We start from the raw sequence: 24,139 nt of genomic DNA, 5'->3' as shown, positions 1-24,139 counted from the left end.
AATGCATAAGCAGTGCATTCTGGGTCTTGCTTTGCCCACATCGTTAAAATGCTTAATTTGGACAGTTGTTGCACTTATTTGGTCTCAGTTCCCGGGGGATTTTAACATTGAGATGCGTACCGCGGCGCCAGTGCTGCCCTCGGACTGGGCGCTGGTCTCCGAGCCCGTGTCGTCACTGCCCAAGCCGTTGTAGAGGTGGCGCGCCAGGGAGCCGGGTATGCCGGGGGGCGCCGCCGGGCCCGGGTCCGCGCTGGGCTCGGGGGGCAGGGACCCCTCGCCCACGCTGCAGGAGTCTCTGTCGGAGCTGGAACACACACACAGGTGAGGAAAGGACACGCGTTACCCAGCATCCGACGGGCTGGAATGCCTCAGTCAGAGCATCTGTATGGTTGCATGATCGTATCCCCGACCCCCCAACCAATCGCCAACATGATTTCATTAGCTGAAGCTCCCCGGGTCATGGCCTCTGGGACGGACCGTTCTGGAACAGATTCTGAGCGGCAGTGGGGGGGTGATCGTGTTAATTGGATGGTAATCTCAGAAATGATAAACTAAGCAAGATGCAGCTCGGATTTTGGTAGCGATCGGAGGCTGTGTGGTTGATGCTACATATGCTTTTAAGCTATGCCGCCCTCTAGAGGCGTATGAAGTAAAATAACTAGTTTAATGAATTTCCCTAGAGGGACTTGAGAGGAAGGACTTTACTGGGAATGAGGAGTGTTTTATTGTTGTCTAGCTTTTATCTCTTTTAAAAAAAGATTACTATTATTTACCATGACATGCATTACTTTTATTTATTAAAATGTACTATTGTACTATTATGTAAAATCATACTAATTTTCTATAAATATATGTTGATATGCATCACTTATGTCACATGCTTTGGCAATACCTGTATACAAATGTCATGCCAATAAAGCTTGCACTGAATTGAGAGAGAGAGAGCGAGCGAAACAGCGACTAAGAGAGTTCCCCCTACCTGGGCGGCGGGCCCTGGTCGCTGAGTTCCACGTTGAGCAGGGGCACGAAGCTGGCGCAGCAGTAGGGGCAGGTGGAGTTGAGGTTGGAGTCGTCGGAGCTCCAGCCGGCCATGATCTCCTCGTCGTAGACCAGCGAGTTGCAGGCGCGGCACAGGGAGCAGCTGGACATCAGCACCTGCGCGACACGGCCCAGTCGAAAGGTCAAGGAGGCAGAGTCTGGGGCTTGAAACAGAGAGGGCACTGGAGAGGTGGGCGGCCGGGGCACACCATATGTGGGCACGTTTGCGTTCAATAGGTTTTAGGTGGACAGAAAAACCAACGGGGCCGGGATTGATAATATAGCCTCACCTCCAGCCCGCCCACTTCAGGGGTCGCATCCCACGACTTCCGGAGTTGAAAGGTCAAGGAGGTGGAGTCAGAGATGTCGATCTCACTCCCTACAGACAGGGAGCTCTACAGAGAGGGGGGGAATTCGTTAGTGATAATCGATTTGAACCGACACCCGTTCAGTCCAAGGTTTCATGGATTCGTTTGACTCTGGGAGAGTGAAACATCAGGATAAAGTGCCAACATACCGGATCCATTTAAGTACCACACCCAAATGACCAACCCAAAACCCCCAACCAATCAAACTAGGCACCCTTCTCTCTCCATCGCCCGCGCTCTTCACCACTCACCTCCGAGGCGGCGTTGTACAGCCGGTCCTTGGCCCGCATCAGGCTCTCGGTCACCTGGGCCTTGCGGGAGGACCGCTGCTCGGACACCCTACGTCCGGGAACGGTGGACCCCGGCGCCCCCGTCACCCCCGACCGCCGGTCATCCACGCTGGCAGTGCGGCGCACGGAGGCCCGGTGCCGGGTGGGCGTGAGCAGCTGCTGCAGCTTGCCTGCCAGACTGCGCCCGGGCGAGGCCACGGCGCCCACGTTGTTGCAGTTCTCGTCCACCGCCTTCCTGCCCCCGTTCTCCCTCTGCCCCGCCGGCCTCCTGGGAGCAAAGCCGACACACCGGACACCATTAACCATTTTCTTTGGATTCTGACGCCACCCGTCACATTTGGTTATGTTTGGAATCAGGGCACGGATTCCACCACCCCCACAGTGCCCCCCCGTGTCTCTCACTGGCGCTGTCCTACCTGTCTTCCTTCTCCCCGGGCTGGCAGCTGCAGGCCTGGTCCTCCGTCTCGGCGCAGTCTTGGTAGAAGGTGGACAGGCACACCTGGCTGCGCTGCACGGTGTGTCCAGTGGGGGGCGTCGAGTCCCTGTGGGGCCGGGCGGGTGGCTTGCGTGAGACCGGGTCCACGGTGCCACCAGAGTGCAGAGTGGCTCTCCTGGGTGCCTTGGATTCTGCCAGGAAGGAAGGAGGGATGCAGATTATGTAGTATGTTTATGTAATGCTTATATTATGACTCCACTTCCTTGACCTTTCAACTTCCACAAAAGCTTAAGGTTTCTAGACATTTTATTCAAACCACGGGGGGGGGGGGGGGGGGGGGGAGAAGAGGGGAGTGGGGGAGGGAGAGAAAGAGAGAAGAGAAAAACAGAGGTGAGAGAATGAGAGAAACCAAGACCCTCAGCTGACTGGGTCCAATACCAAAAGGAATCCGTCTCAGCCTATCAGAAAACGTGATTTAAATGGGAACCTGCAGACGAGACATAGGCCAGTCTATTGGCTACTCACGGTCAGCTGACCCCTGCATACTGCTCAGGCTGTTGCTCTTCACCAGGGGGCCAGTCAGCGATTCATGGCTGGAGCCTTCACTCAGCCCGCTCCAGCTGGCCTGGCGAATCAGATTGGAGTGAGTGTGTGGCTTCGGGGGGCGCTCCAACAGGTGATCTGCAGAGAGAGCAATCGGATTTTAGAAAGCAGTCTCAGGTGGCATGTTTCTTGTAGCCCCGGGCAGTGGCTGTCAGTCAGGAATAAAGCACATTACCTGCCCGACGCCCGGCCAGCACACCCCTCTGCCTCCGCCGTTTGATTGGCTGACGGAACTGCGCCACACCCAGCAGGACGTTGCGCAGCTTGGCCCAGCGCAGTCGGGCCCCGTAACTGGTGGAGGGCCACTTGCTCTCCAGCACTGCCTGCAGGAGGATGGAAGAACAGGATGGTCATCCCAAAGACCACAGAGCGAAAAAACCACAGTATCGTCACCAGGACGTCGCAATGTTATTTCCTGAGTAATGTGCATTCAAACTCCGCCCCCTTTCCATTTAACGTGCATGCCGACGGGGGTAATGGCGGCCAATGGCGAGCAAGACCGTGCCAACCCCTACAGGGAAGCGGCCATTTTGAATTTGGCTGCAGCGGAACATGTTGGGAGCAATTTGAACACGCAGGTCCCAAGAACACAATTCGCTAGAACATGATTCTGCTTATAATGCGATTGTACAGCGTTTCAAGGGAACAGATGTGTTATTAGTCCTTCAAGGCAAAAACACATCTTCGCCGGTAGAGATTTTTGTCCTGGACAGACCTAAGCCGCTTCCAAGCATTGTTTAATAATAAATGCCTACAACAATCGGTTTGATTTGGACTTCAAATGAACAAACTGACAAGCGGACATGTTTTACTAATGCACTCATGCACAATGGGACTTGATTTCAGGAGCAATTCAAGCTTTTTGTAATCCTCTCTTCTGTCAAAATCGACTAAAACAAAGCTCGCTAACCGCTCAGTACAGTGAGGGAAAAAAGTATTTGATCCCCTGCTGATTTTGTACGTTTGCCCACTGACAAAGAAATGATCAGTCTATAATTTTAATGGTAGGTGTATTTTAACAGTGAGAGACAACTAACAACTAAAAAATCCAGAAAAACGCATTTCAAAAAAGTTATACATTGATTTGCATGTTAATGAGGGAAATAAGTATTTGACCCCTTCGACTTAGTACTTGGTGGCAAAACCCTTGTTGGCAATCACAGAGGTCAGACGTTTCTTGTAGTTGGCCACCAGGTTTGCACACATCTCAGGAGGGATTTTGTCCCACTCCTCTTTGCAGATCCTCTCCAAGTCATTAAGGTTGCGAGGCTGACGTTTGGCAACTCGAACCTTCAGCTCCCTCCACAGATTTTCTATGGGATTAAGGTCTGGAGACTGGCTAGGCCACTCCAGGACCTTAATGTGCTTCGTCTTGAGACACTCCTTTGTTGCCTTGGCTGTGTGTTTTGGGTCATTGTCATGCTGGAATACCCATCCACGACCCATTTTCAATGCCCTGGCTGAGGGAAGGAGGTTCTCACCCAAGATTTGACGGTACATGGCCCCGTCCATCGTCCCTTTGATGCGGTGCAGTTGTCCTGTCCCCTTAGCAGAAAAACACCCCCAAAGCATAATGTTTCCACCTCCATGTTTGACGGTGGGGATGGTGTTCTTGGTGTCATTCCTCCTCCTCCAAACACGGCGAGTTGAGTTGATGCCAAAGAGCTCGTTTTTGGTCTCATCTGACCACAACAATTCCACCCAGTTCTGCTCTGAATCATTCAGATGTTCATTGGCAAACTTCAGACGGGCCTGTACATGTGCTTTCTTGAGCAGGGGGACCTTGCGGGGGCTGCAGGATTTCAGTCCTTCACGGCGTAGTGTGTAACCAATTGTTTTCTTGGTGACTATGGTCCCAGCTGCCTTGAGATCATTAACAAGATCCTCCCGTGTAGTTCTGGGCTGATTCCTCACCGTTCTCATGATCATTGAAACTCCACGAGGTGAGATCTTGCATGGAGCCCCAGACCGAGGGAGACTGACAGTTATTTTGTGTTTCTTCCATTTGCGAATAATCGCACCAACTGTTGTCACCTTCTCACCAAGCTGCTTGGCGATGGTCTTGTAGCCCATTCCAGCCTTGTGTAGGTCTACAATCTTGTCCCTGACATCCTTGGACAGCTCTTTGGTCTTGGCCATGGTGGAGAGTTTGGAATCTGATTGATTGATTGCTTCTGTGGACAGGTGTCTTTTATACAGGTAACGGGCTGAGATTAGGAGCACTCCCTTTAAGAGAGTGCTCCTAATCTCAGCTCATTACCTGTATAAAAGACACCTGGGAGCCAGAAATCTTGCTGACTGATAGGGGATCAAATACTTATTTCACTCATTAACATGCAAATCAATTTATAACTTTATAACTTGAAATGCGTTTTTCTGGATTTTTTTGTTATTCTGTCTCTCACTGTTAAAATACACCTACCATTAAAATTATAGACTGATCATTTCTTTGTCAGTGGGCAAACGTACAAAATCAGCAGAGGATCAAGTACTTTTTTCCCTCACTGTATATAAGTTTTTTGTGTAATGGTTTATTGTTTGTTGACACTGTGGAAAGCACATGATGCAAATGAATGTGTTTATGGTGTTTATGTATGTAGCTGTGCATTTCTTTATGGTACAGTGAATCAATACGAAGTTTTAAAGAATTCAAATGCCTATAATTCAGTTGTGCGATTATCACCCATAATTCTTAGATTAATTGAGTTCCTGTAGGAAGTTTGAATGGCAAAAATATGCCAGAATCTGTTGATGCGATCCAGCTTATATCGCTGTATCATTTTCATAAATATAAATGCACACAGTTGTGCGCCCGCCCCGGTCACCTTGTTGTAGTAGCCGTAGGTGATGGTGTTGGGCGTGATGCCCGCTTTCTTCATCTCCAGCAGGACCCTCACCGCCAGCACCGGCTGCCCGTACTGCCCGCACAGCTGCATCAGGATCCGGTAACACACCTGGTGACACACAAATGCAGCCGTCTACGCTGGCATTTCATTTTCTTACACAGCAGAACCGCGCCGAGTGCTGTAGGGGTTTGGTTATCACAGTAATGGGGTGCTGCCCCCTAGTGGCTGCATTGCCATCACTGCAACACAAATCTTTGGAGAAGAAACAACTTAAGTCAAAAGGACAGCATGTGTTCACTTGAATCCAGAGACTGGTTTCTTGAAATACTTATGTGGCCTTTTTTCAGTTTAGGAGTATGGGCTTTTATATGCAGAAAGAGATGGAAAGAAAGAGGGAGAAAGACTGGGCAGAGAATGAGAGAAAGATAGAGAGAAATGGAAAAGGAGAGAGGCAGAAAGAGAAACAGAAAATGAGAGGCAGAGAAAGATGAGGAGAGGAGAGAGAAAATGTGGAGAGAAAAAGAATGAGAGAAAAGCAGAGAAAGGAAGAGGGAGCCCTCACCTCGTCGGGCAGGACCACCTTGCGCGTCTCCATGTGCTTCAGCACCTCATAGGCCGTGTGCAGCGCCCGCACCTTGGCCGCCTCGTGGCGCACGAAGGTGGGCAGGTAGATGAACCACAGCCCGTAGCAGTGCCCCAGCAGGCACTTGGACCACATCTCTGGCACCGAGGCGTACTTCTGCGCCCGCTTCTGTGCCAGCTTGATCTCCTGCGGGCCGGAGGAGACGCACACACACAACCGGACACAGACGCATTAGATAACGAACAGGCTTTGAAGGCCACCAATAGAGCCCTGCCCGGACTGTTTTTTCCAACCCGCTCCCGCATTGTTACTTGCAGTTTTTCATCCCACTCCCACCCGCAAAAACCTTGGAGGAACACACACGCATGTACTGCATGATACAATTAAGCAATTAACATCCTGTCATGCTCTGTGGCATGTATACAAATGCTGTGCAGGCCCAGTTGACCTTGATTTTGCATCAGGATGGCAAGAGGAAAGGATCTAAGTGACTTTGAAAGAGGGGGCATTATTGGGACACGAATTGCAGAAGCTTCAGTCACACAGACGCTCAACTGGCTCGTGTTCTGGACAAGCAGGCGAGTGCATGTGTGGGACACCAAGAGAATGGTACAGGCCTGACTGCTGGACCCCTACAGTGAGGGGGTCTGGAGGCTCTGTTATGCTGTGGGGGGCATTTTCCTGGCATGGTTTGGGTCCACTTGCCCCCTTAGAGGGAAGGGTCACTGCAAATCCTGACAAAGTTATTCTTTATCCTATGGGAGTGGTCTCTTCCAGGATGACAATGCCCCCATCCACAGGGCACGAGGGTCACTGATTGATGTGATGAGTATGAAACTGATGTGATGGGTTACCTGCTTGGTGCGGCGAGGGGCGGGGCTGCTGGGGGCGCTGCCCTTGGCCTGGACTCTCAGCAGATCCTGCGGCCGGTCGAAGAGCTCCGCCTTCAGGGGTGGGAAGGTCTCGTAGCTGCAGAGACACACACAATCACCGTCCAAGTCTCTCAATGGACTATCGTTTCAGGCTCCTAACTCCAGTACGGTATCCTCTCCTGCCCCTCACCCCGGACCCCCAGACCCCCGGACCTGTATGGTGTGGGACACTCCGTGCCGTCGGGGCCCTGCGGCTCCTCGGGGGGCATGATGAACACGGTGTGCTCGCCGCCGTGAGTCTCATCCAGGTCGATCAGCCGCACCTCCTCCGGCCGCTCCACGTCCACCTGCCGGCCACATAAGGGGTTAACTCTGCTCTCACACAGCCCACCAGCTCAGCACACGCACCGGGTGTAACCCAGCAAGAGGTTTCGACAGAGAGAGAGAGCGCGAGAAAGGGCGAGAGAGAGAGAGAGCGAGAGAAGGGGCGAGAGAGAGAGAGAGCGAGAGAAGGGGCGAGAGAGAGAGAGCGAGAGAAGGGGCGAGAGAGAGAGAGAGCGAGAGAAGGGGCGAGAGAGAGAGAGAGCGAGAGAAGGGGCGAGAGAGAGAGCAAGAGCAAGAGAAGGAGTGACAGAGAGACACACAATAACAGAAGAGCGACGCACCTTCTGCACGCACTCGTCGAAGAACTCCAGGCAGGCGTGGCGGTCACTGACGAATGAGCACTCCTCGATGAACTGGGTGAACATCTGCGTGCGCGTCAGCTGGCCGTAGAACTTCTGCTGGGCGCGCTCCCGGGACTTCAGGAAGCCTGGGACCAGGGCGGGGTGAGAGACATGAGCCACAGACACATGGAGAGAGAGAGAGAAAGAGAGAGAGAGAGAGAGAGAGAGAGAGAGAGAGAGAGAGAGAGAGAGACAAGGGCGAGAGAGAGAGGGCGCACTCCTGGGACTTCAGGAAGTCTGGGACCGGGGCGGGGCGAGAGTCGTGAGCCACAGACAGACGGAGAGAGAGAGACACACAGAGGAGAAGGAGGAGCCGCACCATGCAGGTTGAAGAGGGAGCTGCAGTCCGTGGTCCTCTCGGAGGGCGCCTGGGTGATGGGCAGCAGGAAGGAGCGGTATCCGCGCAGCAGGCAACTCATGAAGCGCAGGAAGGCCTCCTGGATCTCCAGCTCCAGCTGCTTCTGGCGCCCGTAGATGACATCATAGTCGGTCAGCAGGAACTCCAGGGTGGCCTCCTCCGCGCCAGGGCTGTAGACTGGGAGAGGGGGAGAGTTGGTACCGGCTCTGACTGACTGCCACCCTGTTCAACGCTAATATGGTCCCTGGATATGCATGCACGAGACTGGTACAAAGAGCGAGAGGAGAGAGTGTGAGAAAGAACGAGAACAGAGCGAGAGGAAGAGTGAGATACAACAGAGCAGGAGAAAAAGAGAGAGAGAACCAGAGCAAGAGAAGGAGAGAAAAACAGAAAAAACGAGAGAGAGCGAGCAAGAGGGACCGACAGCCACAGCCGCACAAGAGCCGGGCGGCCCACCAGCCGCCCCCGGCCCGACTCACTCTTCTCCAGCTGGCGGTGCAGGTGTCCCAGTGACGACAGCAGGGTCTTGCTGTGCTTCCGCGGCAGAGAGCGGCCGGACAGCGGCTTCTTGTCCTCCGACCTGGATAGGAGGCAACATGAGACACTCACTGCCCGCCCGCTGCGCCCACAGACACAGACAGACACATGCACACACACACACAGACGTATGCACAAACAGATGCGCACAGACACTCACACACACATACAGACACACAGACAATGGGCCGCTCACTCACTGGAAGATGGTGTTGGTGTCCAGGTCCACGCAGATGACGTCGTGTGGGGGGTCGTACAGGTCGAAGTAGCTGGAGTGGACGCCCACGATGAAGGGCATGGGGGCGCACAGCACGTCGGCCAGCCGCAGGGGGCACAGCGGGATGTAGGGGCACTGCCAGCGCAGGGGGAACGTCATCTGCACAGTGGAGAGCTCAATCAATCAGCTAATCAGAGTTCAAGGACGTGTGTGATTTCAACGCAACGGCAAGCTATGCAGGTTTGATCACTATGTGCAGTCTGTCTCTCCACGTTCCTATGTCTCTCTCTCTTATTTTTAATTTTTTCAATGGAGTCAGGCGAGGAGATAGTGGCGCAGCTAGGCGTTCGCTCGGCCCGTGTCATTCAGAGGGTTCTGGAGGAGTTCAGAGCCTCTTTTCCTCCCCAGCTCTTATTTCCTCTGAACCTTTTCTTGGCTAACCTTCGGGTGCCTGTGGAACAGACGCTGTTCCCTTCCTTGTCCGTAACTCCCTCCGTTCGTGAGGGCAGAGAGGAGAGGGCAGAGAGGAGGGAGGGAAGCGGTTGTTTTTTCTGAATTTAATAATGTGGGTTTTCAACACCTTGCGTAAGAAACAGTTGTACAGTGTGCGTGTCAAGACTTATGGTTTTCAACAGCTTTCCGACTCGGCTGATGCCAAGTGGAGAGCTCGTCTGTCCGTCTCCGAGTCTGTGTCCCCTGCGTGGAGAGTGCTGTACGGTCACCTCTCCCAAAACGCTCAGGAGATTTACAGTGCAGGATCTTGCACGGGGCTGTTGCTACCAATTTGTTTGTCAGTAGGCTTGATGCAGTGATGGCGGAGCGCTGCCCTTTCTGTCTGGAGAGGGACACAGTGTTTCACGCCTTCACGGATTGCCTCTGCTTATCTAGGGCTGGGCGATATGACTTAAAAAATAATTATATATTTTTTATTTTGGCGATACAGGATACATCTCTCGATATTTCTTGTTTTTATCCAATCAAGCTACAAAATAACACCAAAAACAAATAATACAAAAGTATTTCATTAAACATTAAATATGCAAAACTAACAAATAGCACATGCAGGCTGTCATGGTAAATATATGCAGAATGCAACATTACAGCGCAAGTGTTGTGTGATTACTATTATGTGTGTTATGTTGTTATGGGATATATATATACACACACATACACACACACAGTATGATTTACTGTCACATAACAACAATAACACACGTAATACTAATCACGCAACACATGCGCTGTAAAATGGTATAGATTCAGGTAGATTTACCACATCCGGGTTTATAGTGGCGCTAGACAGAGACATTTCTTCTCTGACTGTTGCGTTTCGATTCTGCTTACCTGAACAGCACGTGTTAATACAAAATAGTTATAATAATAATAATAATAATAATAATAATAATAAAAACTGTTGTACCACTTCACCATCTTAAAAAAAGAAAAAACTTTCTGCATCTGTTTGCATTGCTTTCCAATTGATTAAAATAAAAACAAACTTTATGATTCTTTAATTTTATAGAAATTATATACATCTAAATTAGCGGGGGAGGGGGTGCTTGCAGATCGAGTTTAGCCTGGCAACGAGAGCAGGGCGGAACATGTGCGCTTGTGCATTAAAGTATCTTTTGGTTATTGTGGTTATTCTGTGTCGAGTTCACTCTCCTCTATGTCTGTTTGTATTTCTGAATGCACATTTCTTGCCTGCATCCGGCACGGGTGGAAGAACACAAAGCGTCGTCCAAATGATGAAAAATACTGCCGTAAAGATTGGGATTTGCGACACAACGATATAAACGATAGAGCATAATATGAAACGATAGACGTTTTTCTATCGTCACACGATACATATCGTCATATCACACAGCCCTAGGCTTATCCTCGTGTTTGAGTCTTTAGGACATATTTTTCTTGCTTTGAGTGTTGCGTTTACTCAAGAGCTTTTTATTTTTGGGGTATGGTATTCTGCAAAGCAGAGAGCCTTATGTTCCTTGGCGAGTTTTATCATTGGTCGGGCCAAGCTTGCCATTGTGAAGGCTCATACAGCGGTCACTGCTGGGGAGGGTGGCGGTAATGTGCTGGGTGTCCTGAAGGTGCTGGTGGTCAGCAGGCTCCACACAGTTTGTTTATTTTAAGTTAATTACTGATTTGGAGAGTTTTAAAATCAAAGTGGTGTATAAATCCTGCTCTGTGTGATGTTGGTGTTGATGGGGAACTGGTTATTTTTATGTAACTAATTTATAGGTGTTTGTTGATTTTAATGTAGGACTTATTTATTTTATAAAAAAACAAAAACAGAGGGAAAAAAAAGGAAAATGTACATGTAAAGGGTTTTTAGGACTGGCATGGAGTATGTTTTCTGCTTGTTAGAATAAAGGGCTTAAACAGTCAGTCTCTGTCTCAATTCAATTCAATGTAAGCTTTATTGGCATGACATTTGTATATGTATTGTGTCTCTCTCTCTCTCTCTCTGTCTGTCTGTCTGTCTGTCTGTCTCTCTCTCTCCGTCCGTCAGTCCGTCCGTCCGTCCGTCTGTCTCTCCCTCTCCGTCCGGCAGTCTCTCTCTCTGTCTGTCTGGGCGGGCGGCGGGGTCTGTCTGTCAGTCAGTCTGTCTCTCTCTCTCTCTCTCTCCATCAGTCTGTCTGTCTCTGTCTGTCTGTCTCTCCCTCTCCCTCTCCGTCCATCAGTCAGTCTCTCTCTCCGTCTGTCTGGGCGGGCGGCGGGGTCACTCACAGACACCAGGGCCTCGCTGACAGAGGTGAGCACGTCAGGGCGCAGCGAGTGCAGGAGCAGCTTGTGCTCTGTCAGGACAGCCAGCAGCAGCGTGCAGGCGTTCTCCGGGCCCAGGTTCTGCAGCAGCTTCACGAAACTGGCACCACTGTGGGGGGGGGGGGGGGGGGGTGTGCGCACACACAGAGACAGAGATCACTGGGCTGGCAGTCAACATAACACATGTTTTAACAAGACACTTACATACAGGGGTATACAGAATGCAAGAAAACAGAGATGCCACTCAGTGTGAGGTCAGGGGTCAGGGCCTACCTCAGTGGCAGCGGGGAGGACACGGGCTGGCACAGCAGCAGGTTGTCGTAGGGCGACAGCTGTGGGGAGAGAGACACGGTGAACTCTTGCACACGGCACCAGGGGGCGCCCTTCTCTAAGCACAGTCACCAGGCACCAGGCACCAGGCGGGCTCTTACCTGCACCAGGATGCGTGGGCGCTGCGGGGAGGGGAACGGCACGTTGTGCATGAAGCTGGAGATGTGCCTGCAGAGACCAGGGCGGAGGAAAGGTTAAAACACACTGAAGCCAGGGAAGAGAAAGGAAAACTGCCCCAATTATACTAGAAAGACATCCATCTCTCGGTCCCTCTCCCCCTTTCCCTCTCCCTACCTCCCCCTTTTGCTTTCTCTCCCCCTTCCCCTCCCTACCTCCCTCTCATTTCTCTCCCTCTCCCTTTCCCTGTCTCTCCCTCTGTTGCTCTCCTTCTCCCTCCCTCTCTCTGCCTCTCTCTCACCTTCCCCCTCTGTCATGCTTTCCCTCTCCGTGTTGCTACCTCTCCCTCTCTCACTAACTCACTCTCACTTTCCCTCTTTCCCACTCTTACCCTCTCCCTCTCACAACAAACAGCTAATGAGCAGACCTGAGAGCACACACACTGTATGTATATACATGTGCGTTGCCTCCTGGCTGAACTAATGAGAACAGGTTGATCTATAGAAGCAGAGCACTGTGTCGCTGTGAAACGGGCCCTTCAGCACAATACAACACACTTCACACACTCACACAACCCCAAGTGGCGCTCAGCTCTCCCACACACAGAAAACACACCCTTCAAAAAAACCTAGTAAAACTCACACGGATGAACAGTTTTGCACTTAGAATTGGAAAGAACGAACGAATAATAATAAAAACAAAAGATAAAGAAAAACATCAGGACAGATCTATTTAAGAGCTCTATGAGCCGCTTTTGAGAGTCAGTGATTTGCGACCGTCTGCTTCCAGCGATTTGCGATCAATTCAGATTCCTTCACACTGACACACAATTAAAAAGGTTTAGTGGATTCGTATGACTCTGGAAGAGTGAGACATGAGAATAAAACGCCAAGATACCCAAGTATCCCTTTAAGAATGAACAGATGTGGCTGTTTATTAGAGGTTTTTACGGGTCCGGGTCGGGTCCCATTCTTGTACTCTGGGTTCCGGGTCTGTGTGAGATACCCGAGTGATGCGATGACTTTACCAATTGAAGATTGGCTCTTTTATTTAGAAGGCAGGACTTATTCCACCATATCGGTTTTTGACAGATGATGTAAACCGCAGTGCATTATTGGCGTCGGCGCGATTTTTCTAATGTTGTGGTTGGAGTTGGTTCGCTTTGTATCTAAATCTATGGCAGACGCATCTCAGAGCACAATGACAGCAGATTAGTGATGCTAACGTCAGCGCCGTGGCACTGAACCAGCATCGTTATTATTGTTCAAAAGGGCAAACGGTGGAAGTTGTCGTATTATGCGAGATACAAAAAAACTGCAAAGCTGCAAAGTCACGTTTGTCCTCCGCCACCGTGACAGCAAGTGGACTTTTGAGCTGAAATAATGAGTGGATTATACAGGCGCTTTCAATCAGCAAGAGAGGAGCAACATGGATGTTATTTTACCAGCTTTCCTGGCAAGGAGGATGGACTGTATACGTCACGGTCAGGTACAGGAGAGAAGCTACTAGTGTTACATTAGGTAAGACACAAAGTTTTATATTCACAACTTGTACATTAACTTAATAGCAATTAGCTGTGGGATCTGTGCCGATCGGGTTCAATCGGGTCTGTGTGTCCTGGCCGGGTCTGAGTCCAGATTTCAAATAATAGACGGGTCCCGGTCGGTACGGGATAGCACATTTCCGGGTCTCTTCTGGATCGGTCACACATTTTTATACCCATGAAGACCTCTACCATTTATACCTGCAGGAAGCGACTCATAGGAAGTGGGGCTGGAGAGAGACAGCACGCGTGAAGAAGAGAACCACAAACGCCTCACCCTGAAGGCACCTGACTCGAATACCTGGGGGGGGGGAGTTCAAACTCCCTCCCTCTCCCTCTCTCCCCTTCTCCCTCCCTCCCTCTCTCCTGCTTTCCCTTTCCCTCTCTCCCTCTTTCCCCTTTCCCCCTCCATCCCTCTCTCCTTCTCCCTCCCTCTCACCCCTTCTCCCTCTCGCTTTCCCTTTCCCACTTTTCCTCTCCCTCTTACTCCCTCCTTCTCGCTTTCCCTCTCTCCCTGCCTCCTTCTCCCTCCCTCCTCCCCTCTCGCTTTCCCTCTCCTTCTCCCTCCCTTTCCCCTTCTCTCCCTCTCCCCCTCTCCCTCTTACTTCCTCCTCACTTTCCCTTTCCCACTCCCTCCCGCTTTCACTTTCCCTTTTTGCAATTTTCCCCTCTCATTTTCCCTCTCCTTCTCGGTCCCTCTCGCTCTCCCTCTTTTCCAACTTTTTCCCTCCCTCTCTCATTTCCACTCATTCCCTCTTGCTTTCCCTCCCTCTTTCCTTCTCTTCCTCCCTCTCGCTTTCCCTCTTTCCCTCTCCCTCCCTCTCTCCTTTTCCCTGCCTCCTGGTTTCCTTCTCCCTCTCCCTCCCCTTCGCTTTCCCTCTCCTTCTCCCTCCCTCCCTCTCGCTTTCCCTCTTTTCCACTCTTTCCATTTCCCTCTCCCCCCCTCCCCCTCCCTCCACTCCCTGACCGGAACGAAGGAAGTGGAACCGAAACCCCCCCGGGGGGAGACAAGGAGGGGAGATTAAAGACGGGCGCGCAGGCCGGGTCAGGGGAACAGGGGTGGCGGCGGACGGGACCGGGGTGCCCCACTCACTTCTCCAGGGGCAGGACGTGGGGCCCGGAGATGGAGTAGCGGTAGACGAAGGTGAGGAACTTCTGGAAGACGTCGAAGAAGGGCCAGTGTGAGAGCACGCAGACGCTCTTCTTCACCTGCACCGTGCGCGTGCCGATGGGCCGCCGGTCCACCACGCTCACCAGGCCCAGCCGCAGGCACTGCTTCTCCGTCAGGCACTCGCGCGGGAACGCCTCGTAGAACTGGATGGCGCCGCCGTACACCTGGGGGAGGGAGGGAGAGAGAGAGGGAGGGGGAGAGAGAGAGGGAGAGGGAGGGGGAGAGAAAGAGGGGAAGAGAATTAGGGAGAGTGAAAGAAAGATGGGGTGGGAGAGGAAGAGAGGGAGATAAATAGGAAGAGAAAGGGGGGGAGAGAGGAATAGAGGAAAATTAGAAAGAAAGATGGGGTGGGAGCAGGGGAGAGGAAGAGAAAGAGAGGGGGAGAGAGTGTTTAGGCTCAACCCAGTTTGGCAATTCCCTTAAAAAACAAACCCCCATCGCCGCCGGGCCAGTCCGATTCCTCACACCCGCACTGACCTTGTCCCCGCAGGCGCTGGTGAGGACGAAGGTGGAGAAGACGGGCAGCTGGTACTTGGTGTTGAGGGGCCAGCTCTCGACGGTGACGCCCATGGGCAGGCAGAAGATGGGCACGGACTCGGGCAGGGGGAAGGACTCGGCGTCAGCCTCCGGGTAGCGGCTCAGCAGCCCTGCATAGAGGGAAGGAGTGTCGCTTTAAGTGGAACTGGCGCCCAGCTCTGCAGCAGCCGCCCCACTGTGCTATGCTCAGCGGGTGTCAACCGAGGGCGTCGCTGAGGAAGGGAGTACTCACCCGCCTCGTAGACGAGCGCGTTTGCCTTCGCCACGGCTCTCTTGTAGCACAGGTACAAGGCCGGCCCCCACTGTGAACACAACACGGCACATGTCAGCGTCACACTAATGAGAACACCGAGTCCAAACGGCTGCAGGACATAGACTTTCCTCAGACTTCCTGGTCTTACTTCCTCAATCACGCAGTGCATTCTGGGTATTGCAAGATTCAAACAGAGCACGGGATTGGCTAGTGGCGCCTGTGGGCGGAGTCGGCGTGTGTGTGCGCGTCTCAATGGGACGATGGACTTAAATCCTTAAAGTTATCCCGAGGAAAGGGTGCGATGGCTGTGCCACTCACCATGCCGGTGTTGAGGTTCTTGTCCACTTTGCAGAAGGTGTGCGGGGCGCTCTCCCCCTTGCTGGGCAGCAGGACGGAGATGTCGGTGACGCCCAGCGTGTTGAGGGCCTGCGAGTCGGGCGCCCGCCGGTAGGTGAGGAAGGTGCGGTGGGTGCCCGGCGCGCCCCCCGAGCTCAGGCTGGCCGAGCGGCTGTAGGGCGTGGTCTCGATGACGTGCCATCCGGGCTTCACCGGCTCCTTGCCCTCGTACAGCACCCTGCGGCAGACAGATTCAAGAGTCAACCAAAAGGGATGAATTCCATTTCCCATCTAGGTTCTGCTTCTTCCTCCGCCTGGTGCATGATGGGACATATTGAGTACGCACAGTGTACATCATTCCACAATTACATTTTCTACAAATTCAGGGTATCATCTGGGTATCGTTAGTGTACTTAATTAGATCATCTCTCTCAGTGTGAACACACTACTCTAAATTGAAGTAATAATTGCCTAAATCAGAGCCTTTTCATGATTTGAAACTGTGGGTGTTTTAAGTATAGAATTATATAAATAACTTATTAAAGAACCAACTAGTTTATTACACAATTACACAAATTTTAGCAGATTGTTACATCAATTAAGGGTAAATTAAGTAATTGAGAGCTCATGTACCAGACAGCAGTGCATTCACACTAGGAAAGATGACCCAACGAAGGGCACTAGTGATCCCCAGATACCCTAAATTCAGTGAAAATTTTAGTGGAATGATGTCCCATCATGCACCAGGCAGAAGAAGAGGAGGAGCCTAGATGGGAAATGGAATTGATTCCTTCTGAGTTACAGCAGAAAGAATCGCAGAAGTATTTTTTTATAATAACAAGTGGTGGCAGTATTGCATCATTATATTTTCTATACTGCACGCCTATTTTTTTTTGATGTAGTTAATTTCCCTACAGAAGAAAACTAAACATGGCCGTATAAACGTAAGCCGATCCTGGGATGGGCCCCCGCGCCTCCCACTCACCCCAGGTCCAGGATGGGCGGCTTGTCGTGGCCCCTCTTGTAGCAGAGGTACATGTGTGGGTTGTTAATGAGGCCGGCACTGAGCTCGGCCGGGAGCCCGCTCTGCGTGCGCTCAATGCAGGTGAAGCCCTCGGGCACCTCCTCGCCCAGCCCCCGGGCGATCACCGCCAGCTCCGTCACTGGCTCCACGGGCCGGCCCGCCCGCTGCTGCCCCTCCTCGTCCAGGGCGGCCGCCCTGCCAGTCAGCCCCGCCACCACGAAGTAGTCCACCAGCTGCGGGCATTTCTCCTCCGTCATGCCTCCGGCCTGGACGGCGCTCCTTTGGGGGGGGAGAGAGCGGAGAGATGAGGAGGAGGAGTTGGGGGGGAGATTAAGGGAGGAGTGGGAGAGAGGGAGAGAACGGTTGGGGAGGGAGATGCAAGGACGGGGCGAAAGAGATGAGGAGGAGTGGGAGAGAGATCGCAGTAGAGAGGAGGATTTGGTAGGGGGGAGTGAGGGACAAAGAGAGAGAGGGAGAGAACGGGAAGGGAGAAGGAGTGGGTGGGGAAGATGAAGAGAGGGAGATGAGAGCAGGAGTTGGAGAGAGATAGTAGGAGAGGAGGATTGGGGGAGATTGAGGGAGGAGTGGAAGAGAACGGGAAGGGAGAAGGAGTTGGAGGAAGGAGTGGGGAGAGGGAGAGAAGGAGAAGGGAGAAGGAGTTGATGGGGAAGATGAAGGGAGGGAGATGAAGGGGGAGTTGGAGAGAAAGAGGAGGATTTGGGGGGAGAGAGAGCAGTGGGAGAGGGAGAGAACAGGAAGGGAGAAGGAGATGGAGGAAGGGAGAGAAAGAGAAGTAGAAGGGAGGAGTTGGTGGGGAGATGGCGGGAGGGAGGAGGAGATGGAGTAGGAAAGGGAGAGAGAAAGACCGACCCTTCAAAAGCTCATTCAAAACTGTCGTTTAGAATTGGCAGGTAGGGCTGAAGGCTCTCCGATCCCCCTGTCAGCATCCAGTCACAGAACTGAAATGCAGCTCAGAGTCAGGTCAGGTGACCGAGACAGTGACGCTGGGGGGACCGGACGTGGCAACCCGACGTGTTTTTTTGGCGACGGCCCCCTTGCTTTCGTTTTGCCGCACTGCGACGCTCGGGGAACGTCAAAACAGGAAATGGACGCCAGCAGCCCGCTTCCTGCCTGCGCTCCTCAAGTACTTCCTGGCCAACAGCAGGGGAGGCACAATCACCCCTCCCGCAGAGAGGAACAACGGGGTCCTGCTGGTTTCACTGTCTCTCCCTTTTAATCTTGTGAGGCGATTTGGCAGACGAATGCAGAAAGGACAAGCTTCGAGATGCCCGTCTTTCGGTTTATGTACGCCCGCAGCCAAGACAAACTGGCTTTCCACTGCCTCCGTTTCCTGCCGGTGGTGCTTTCGGAGGCCGCCGCCCACTTGCTGTGGAGCAGGGCGCCGCCAAAGCCGACAGGCTCCCAGAGTCGGTGAAAAACAGAACTCCGACCCTACAAAACGATACACAAATGATTTCCCACAGCCCGACTCTCGGTACCTCTTTCTCCGGGGCATGATCGGCCAGGTGTCAGGTTAGGGGAAGGGAGGAACAGGTTTGCGGGGCGCTCACTCACCGGTGCACGATCCTATAAACAGTTCCGCTGCAAGCAAACCGACACACGCGGGGAGCTGAAGGGGATAAAACCGAGATACACTTTCTTGGGGCAGCGTTTCCCAACCTCCCGGGTTCATGAGCCAATTTGGCCCAAATTGGAGGCCAATTCACTGGAAGTTCTAGTGGGCCGTGATTTGAAAGGTGTGCAAACACAGAGTGAATTGTTTCACATTAGTTCAGTGGAAAGCAGGGGGTTTCCCATTAACGGCAATTTCCTTTTTGAACCTCAATAGTCGTTTCAGATCCTGTTGAACACGCGTGTGTGTGTGTGTGTGTGTGTCTTCCTGCCTCGCTTCGCTGCACGGGAGCCGAGAACAGCACAAGGAGAGGAAACAAAATGGGGAAGCAATTCTGCGTCGCGCTCCCCTTCACGGCCCAACGCTTTCGCCATGCGACTGCGCTGGGGAATATTGCCCAATTGTGTCCCTTCCCCTGTCCCTGTTGCTGGTAATCAGCTGGGAGAAGCATTTCCTGCTTCCTGAAGTTATTTTTGGGAGAGAGAGCCATGTCAGCACAAAAGAGTAAGACACAGAACGATACAAAGATCTGTATAACGAATGACGCATGCAGTACAATCCACTTAGGTGCCGGCTGAGTCGCTCACAAGGGAGGTTGCCGGTTCGAGCCCTGGCTGTGTCACTACAAGTTGTCCGGCAAGATTGGACATTGGTTAATTGATTGTCCGATTACTACATATATATAATGACCTCCTCTACATCATAAAATGTCTCAAAGCACAGTTCTCGAATTCTGGTTGATCAAGAGAGTCTTCGGTCTGGTTTCAAATCACGAGCAAGACAAATGTCACGCTAATTGTGCAACCGATATTACCAGGGTGTCAGACTCTGGTCCTGGGGGGCCGCAGGGTCTGCTGGTTTGTGTTCCAACAGAACCTCCCAATTATCTAATCAATGTCATTATTTACTCCGGCGGGCTGATCTAAAACGTCCGTATTTTATTTTTGCAGACGATACCTTTCAATGTGTCTGGAGAGAAGGGTTGAATTAATCTAGTTAATTGATTAATTAGACAAAATAAGGAGCCGAGAGCTGGGCTGGAACAAAACCCAGCAGACACTGTGGCCCCCCTGGACATCCGATAATATTATGAATTAGTTAATTAAAGAAGAAAAAACAATGCATTTGAGCTTCGAAACTTTAAGCATGTGTGAAAAAGGCATTCTCTCTCCCTCACTCCCTCCCTCCCTTGTCAGCTGTTCTTCCCTTTCATCAGTGTCCCTCCCCCCATCGCCCCTCTGTAAACACAGTGTGAGTCACCGACTACATCATCGCACACAGCTGTGGGGTGGAGTGCAGTCCAGTCAGCCTGGGGTGGACGGCTGGCTGACCGCCCAGCAGCGAACGCACAGAGCAGCAGTTTGGAGCTGCAGCTCAGAGAGCGACAAAACACACAGGGGCACCGCAGGGGTACGAGGGCTCGTCCTAACGCCGGCCTCACTGTGAAGCCTGGCGCTGTGGTCTCTGGTGGGGCGCGGCAGAGGTCGACAGGCACACGGTGGAGATAGAAGGCGTTTGGCAGGAAGAGCGCAGGAAAAAAAAAAAGGAATAAGGGCAGAGCGTTAACCACATCAACGAGGAACCACACCTTCCCTCACACACACACACACACACACTCCAAGAAAAAACCCGCTCTCACACTCTGGAAGCGTGGTCTTGAAACAGCCAGTTTGTATGTGAACAAAACCACACTGGGGAGAGTTTAAGGAAAGTAGTGCCTTAAACGGTTAATTTCTCAAGTTAATTTCTCAATTGATCGATAAATTCCACGTGGTCCCAGTTTTTTTAAATGAGCGATTTTGGGAGCCTGACAACACTTACTTGCCAGGGTGACTTATTATTTACATACAGTGACCCATTTATACAGCTGGGTTGGTACTGGTGCATTCTGGGTACAGTGCCGTACTCAAGGGTACAGCAGCAGTGTCCCCACCTGGGATCGGACGTGATAAACAAGGGGGACAAATGAGGGCCAAACTCCGCGATGTGGACACAGAGGCATTCAATTCTAGTAGAGATGCCAACTCCCAGAGACGATGGATACAGAGAGGCAAATGAGGTGCTGCCAGCTGGGTACAATGACGCCAATGCTGGCACAGAGAAAACAACAACGGAGCCCAGCTCACAATGGGGCTTTGTGTGGGCACAGTGGGGCAAGGCACGTGATGTCACCGGACAGCAACTGGTATTAATAAACCAGCCTATATGTGGATTTAGGAAGAAAACAGGCACAACACTGGGCACCATTCATCCAGGCGGGCAGCAGGTTCCCACAAAATAGAATCGGGACGGCCCGTGTTGCCAACGGTACGGAGAGTCCCAAGACAGCTCCTTTTAAATATATTTTATGGAATGTTATTTGTCGGTTTGTGTATTTATGGATTTCTTCCTTCCTTCCGGTCTGAGTTTTTAAAGAGGAAAACATCAAAACAGGCAATGGAAGGTCTAGCCTGATGTTTAAAGGGTACAACAAAGACGTATGACAATGGTGTCTCTCTCTCTCTCTCTCTCTCCCCCCACAAAACTGGTAAAGCGCAGATTGAGCTGGAATTGCCACAGATCCAATACAAAAAAACGGTGCTTGCACATTTTGCATCATCGCTTTAGGCGTGTCAAGTATTGGAACATATCGGAACGTCCTCTCTTCCCCGTCATGACTTTCTCCCAACTGGTATGCGACAGGATAACGAAAAGGGGAAGTTTCTTTGGATGAAACTTATTTTGTTTCCACCCAAGAAAGCTCTGGCCAGCGTGGTCTCAACAGACTTGGCCAGTGACAGAAACAGCATCTTACAACTGTTTCGGACTTCCCGTATTCATCAGATACTTCAAAGGCGGCGGTGAAATCTGTTGTTATTCTGTTGTGGCTGACATGTCATTGCTAGGTTTCTTGGGACACTTTCGGTCATTTCAACACTTTCACTGTCGCCATGGTCAAAACGAGCCTTGCAGTTTGTCATCACAAAAGCAACACTGTCCCCTCGGCACTGACAAGTCTGGAGGGTTGAGATCGTTCTGTTGGGAAATCTGTCAGGGAGCAGATGTATGCGTCTCCTATAAACACGTGCTTTAAAACTTTTGATAGATTTCTACACAGGTTTGTTTCCGCTCAACCTTAATGTGTTATGAGCCTTGGTTGCATCTTGGATTCTTGAATAAAAAGTGGACTTACAGAAACGTTTCTTGTGTTGGTTTTGGATTTCGGCCTATTTGCAGAAGAACATATTAGAAAGGTAATAGGTTAATTAACATATATCTTCTCTCATAAGTGAATGGCGGCCTATTTAAAATATTGACCACCGTGATCATTTATATTTCAATCATACAAACTTACAAAACAGTTTTTGAAAATAAATGGCCATTAACGAAATACTAGCCTAGCGTTCTCAAATAACGTTATGGTATTGTAATTGTAAAACCAAGTCGATATTACAGGCATGAAGATAATTAGGTTATGATTCATTTTTAAATTGTTATTAATAACCTTTACCCACTTCTCCAGAGCTTCTCAAGAAATTCAAAAAACGCTTTGTCAACTTTAGAGGCTACAATCTTAAAACTATTACTTTCTGAAGGTATATGAAATATGAATATATGCAAAATGTTATGCATTGCATTTTATGTAAATGTTACATGTGGATTGGTTTATTTTATATAACTAAAAAGATTACTACAGCATAACCCATTAGAATATTGATGTCAGATAGCCTACGCATTTTTTTCATTTAAATGTTTAAAGGGGAACAATGAAACCTTCTCAATACACCTACAGCAGTGTTTCAGCTCGTATGCATGAGAGTTGACATCACGGTTGTATGAAACCCCACAAGAAGGCTGTGAAAAGGCATTCAAAACAAAAGTGGTTTCAAAAAAACAGCATGGGAACAGGAACGGCAGATCTACTGCAGTTGTGAATTCATAAAATAAGGGGAAACACTAGCCGGCCACAACTGTGTATGTACAAATATTATATATATTTGTACATACACATATATATATATATTCGTCACTAGCTTTGTTGGCTCGCACAGTAACACAAAGAGACGCCTTTAAGCCCGTGCAGACTCAGCTCACATCTGCACAAGCAAGGGGTTTTGCAAACGAAGAGATGCAATTCAAATAAAACGCCCGCGACGTGCACCCTCGTCCCTACCCAAGTGGATGCGCCAATAAAAGCCGTCACTGTGCAAAAACCCCATGACCCGTGCAGTCCGGCGTTTTCCTCTGCCTGCGTGGATTAGATCAGGGCTCCCACGCCAAACTGCAGATCCAATTAAGGAAACCAAATTGTTGATTTGCCATAAAATGACAGCATCCCTTACAGCCTGGGGGGCGGTCTGTACAGTTGGCAGGACGGCGGAACGGTTTGGCAATGTTTATATCGCATCCACCGCATTGTCGTGCGCTATAAGGCTATATTGATGACGCGAAACGTGTCCCTCTGCAGGGTGAACCGTTTTGAGATATGTGCACATTTTGCCAGTGTTTAAGACGAGGTCTCGGCGAGTAAAAGGCTGCTGTAGGTCCAGGAAAAGGGTAACGTACCTTGATTAACCCTGCTGGCGTTGTGACCCACCCCCCCCAGATGCGATTACAAAGCAAATCTGTTGATTACTCCAATAGCGTTCACACCACAAGCAGCCCCGACCCGTCTGCCTGATCTGTCAGCACTAGATGCATCTATTTTGAGTGGGGGGCTCTATTTAAAGAGCGCCAGAAATACAAAACACGTTGTAGCCCCACGGTTATCTGCAGCTCGGAGGCACGCATCCAGAGGTGAGCACAGTTGCATGCTTGCTTTTCTTAATGCACAATAACGTATGCGCAATCCCTCATTTTCACACTTTTATTTCCTTTTTTTCTTATTCTTCTGTTATGACGCACGGATCCATCATAGCCTCACAAGCGCCTACGGAGCCGATCTGATCATTCAGTTCTGCTTCTCTCTGCAGGCGTTTAAAAATTATTCATGCATGTCCGCCTCAGTTTTTGACTCTTATTAGTGAGTGGTCAGGCTGTGCCCCGTCCAGATCAGGAGACAGATTATTACAAAGCTGTTTTAGATGGGGTGCGAAATTAATTAGCTACCAATTAAGTAATTATATATAAATTAAGTAGCAAGCAGTAGATACAATCAGCACCCATCCCAGTACAGCTGACAAGTGCCAACACAATACAGCTGTCTCAGGTGTGTGCCAAGAGGCGTGGTTGGCACCGAAACAGGGCACGTCACAACAGTATGATCAAAGGGGAAAAAGGACGAGCATAAGGGGGCAGAGTTTAATAAGACTATTTTAAAATACAGCATAAGAGTGCAGACATATCCAGGAGATAAGAGGTGGAACACCTGGGATGAAGCTGGTGCGTTGAGTTTCATTCTACTAATCAACTTCAATTCACTAATGAAGCCCTGGGGCGGGAAACAAAATCTTCGGCCCATCCCCCCGTTTTAACAGCTCTCCACCCCGCTGCACCGAGCATAAAAACAGCCGAACCACTTCCTGAGCTGCTCACGCTTACCAGATCACAACCTCTGTTTGATCGCACGCCGGC

General features: G+C 50.8%; 1 protein-coding gene across 1 annotated transcript in view; it reads right to left on the bottom strand.

The window, feature by feature from the left end:
• The window catches only part of dennd4b (DENN/MADD domain containing 4B), a 33,625-nt gene that overhangs the window by 4,583 nt on the left and 4,903 nt on the right, over positions 1 to 24,139 (bottom strand). The window contains exons 2-24 of the mRNA XM_066721446.1: positions 16,915 to 17,232; positions 15,912 to 16,167; positions 15,573 to 15,642; positions 15,281 to 15,450; positions 14,726 to 14,967; positions 12,074 to 12,140; positions 11,916 to 11,974; positions 11,607 to 11,751; positions 8,857 to 9,032; positions 8,599 to 8,699; positions 8,081 to 8,296; positions 7,702 to 7,847; positions 7,250 to 7,383; positions 7,019 to 7,133; positions 6,144 to 6,350; positions 5,561 to 5,689; positions 2,911 to 3,058; positions 2,658 to 2,813; positions 2,113 to 2,323; positions 1,658 to 1,964; positions 1,329 to 1,433; positions 980 to 1,155; positions 121 to 304 (exon numbers count right to left, since the gene is read on the bottom strand). Coding sequence (XP_066577543.1) covers positions 121 to 304; positions 980 to 1,155; positions 1,329 to 1,433; positions 1,658 to 1,964; positions 2,113 to 2,323; positions 2,658 to 2,813; positions 2,911 to 3,058; positions 5,561 to 5,689; positions 6,144 to 6,350; positions 7,019 to 7,133; positions 7,250 to 7,383; positions 7,702 to 7,847; positions 8,081 to 8,296; positions 8,599 to 8,699; positions 8,857 to 9,032; positions 11,607 to 11,751; positions 11,916 to 11,974; positions 12,074 to 12,140; positions 14,726 to 14,967; positions 15,281 to 15,450; positions 15,573 to 15,642; positions 15,912 to 16,167; positions 16,915 to 17,210 — 3,816 coding nt within the window. The 5' untranslated portion in view covers positions 17,211 to 17,232. The remainder of the gene's footprint in view (positions 1 to 120; positions 305 to 979; positions 1,156 to 1,328; positions 1,434 to 1,657; positions 1,965 to 2,112; positions 2,324 to 2,657; positions 2,814 to 2,910; positions 3,059 to 5,560; positions 5,690 to 6,143; positions 6,351 to 7,018; positions 7,134 to 7,249; positions 7,384 to 7,701; positions 7,848 to 8,080; positions 8,297 to 8,598; positions 8,700 to 8,856; positions 9,033 to 11,606; positions 11,752 to 11,915; positions 11,975 to 12,073; positions 12,141 to 14,725; positions 14,968 to 15,280; positions 15,451 to 15,572; positions 15,643 to 15,911; positions 16,168 to 16,914; positions 17,233 to 24,139) is intronic.

The sequence above is a fragment of the Amia ocellicauda genome, chromosome 14 (genome assembly GCF_036373705.1).
Source record: "Amia ocellicauda isolate fAmiCal2 chromosome 14, fAmiCal2.hap1, whole genome shotgun sequence".
NCBI classification, from domain to species: Eukaryota; Metazoa; Chordata; class Actinopteri; order Amiiformes; family Amiidae; genus Amia; species Amia ocellicauda.
Note: the sequence above shows the minus strand (reverse complement) of the source record. Positions and strands in the feature narration are given on the sequence as shown.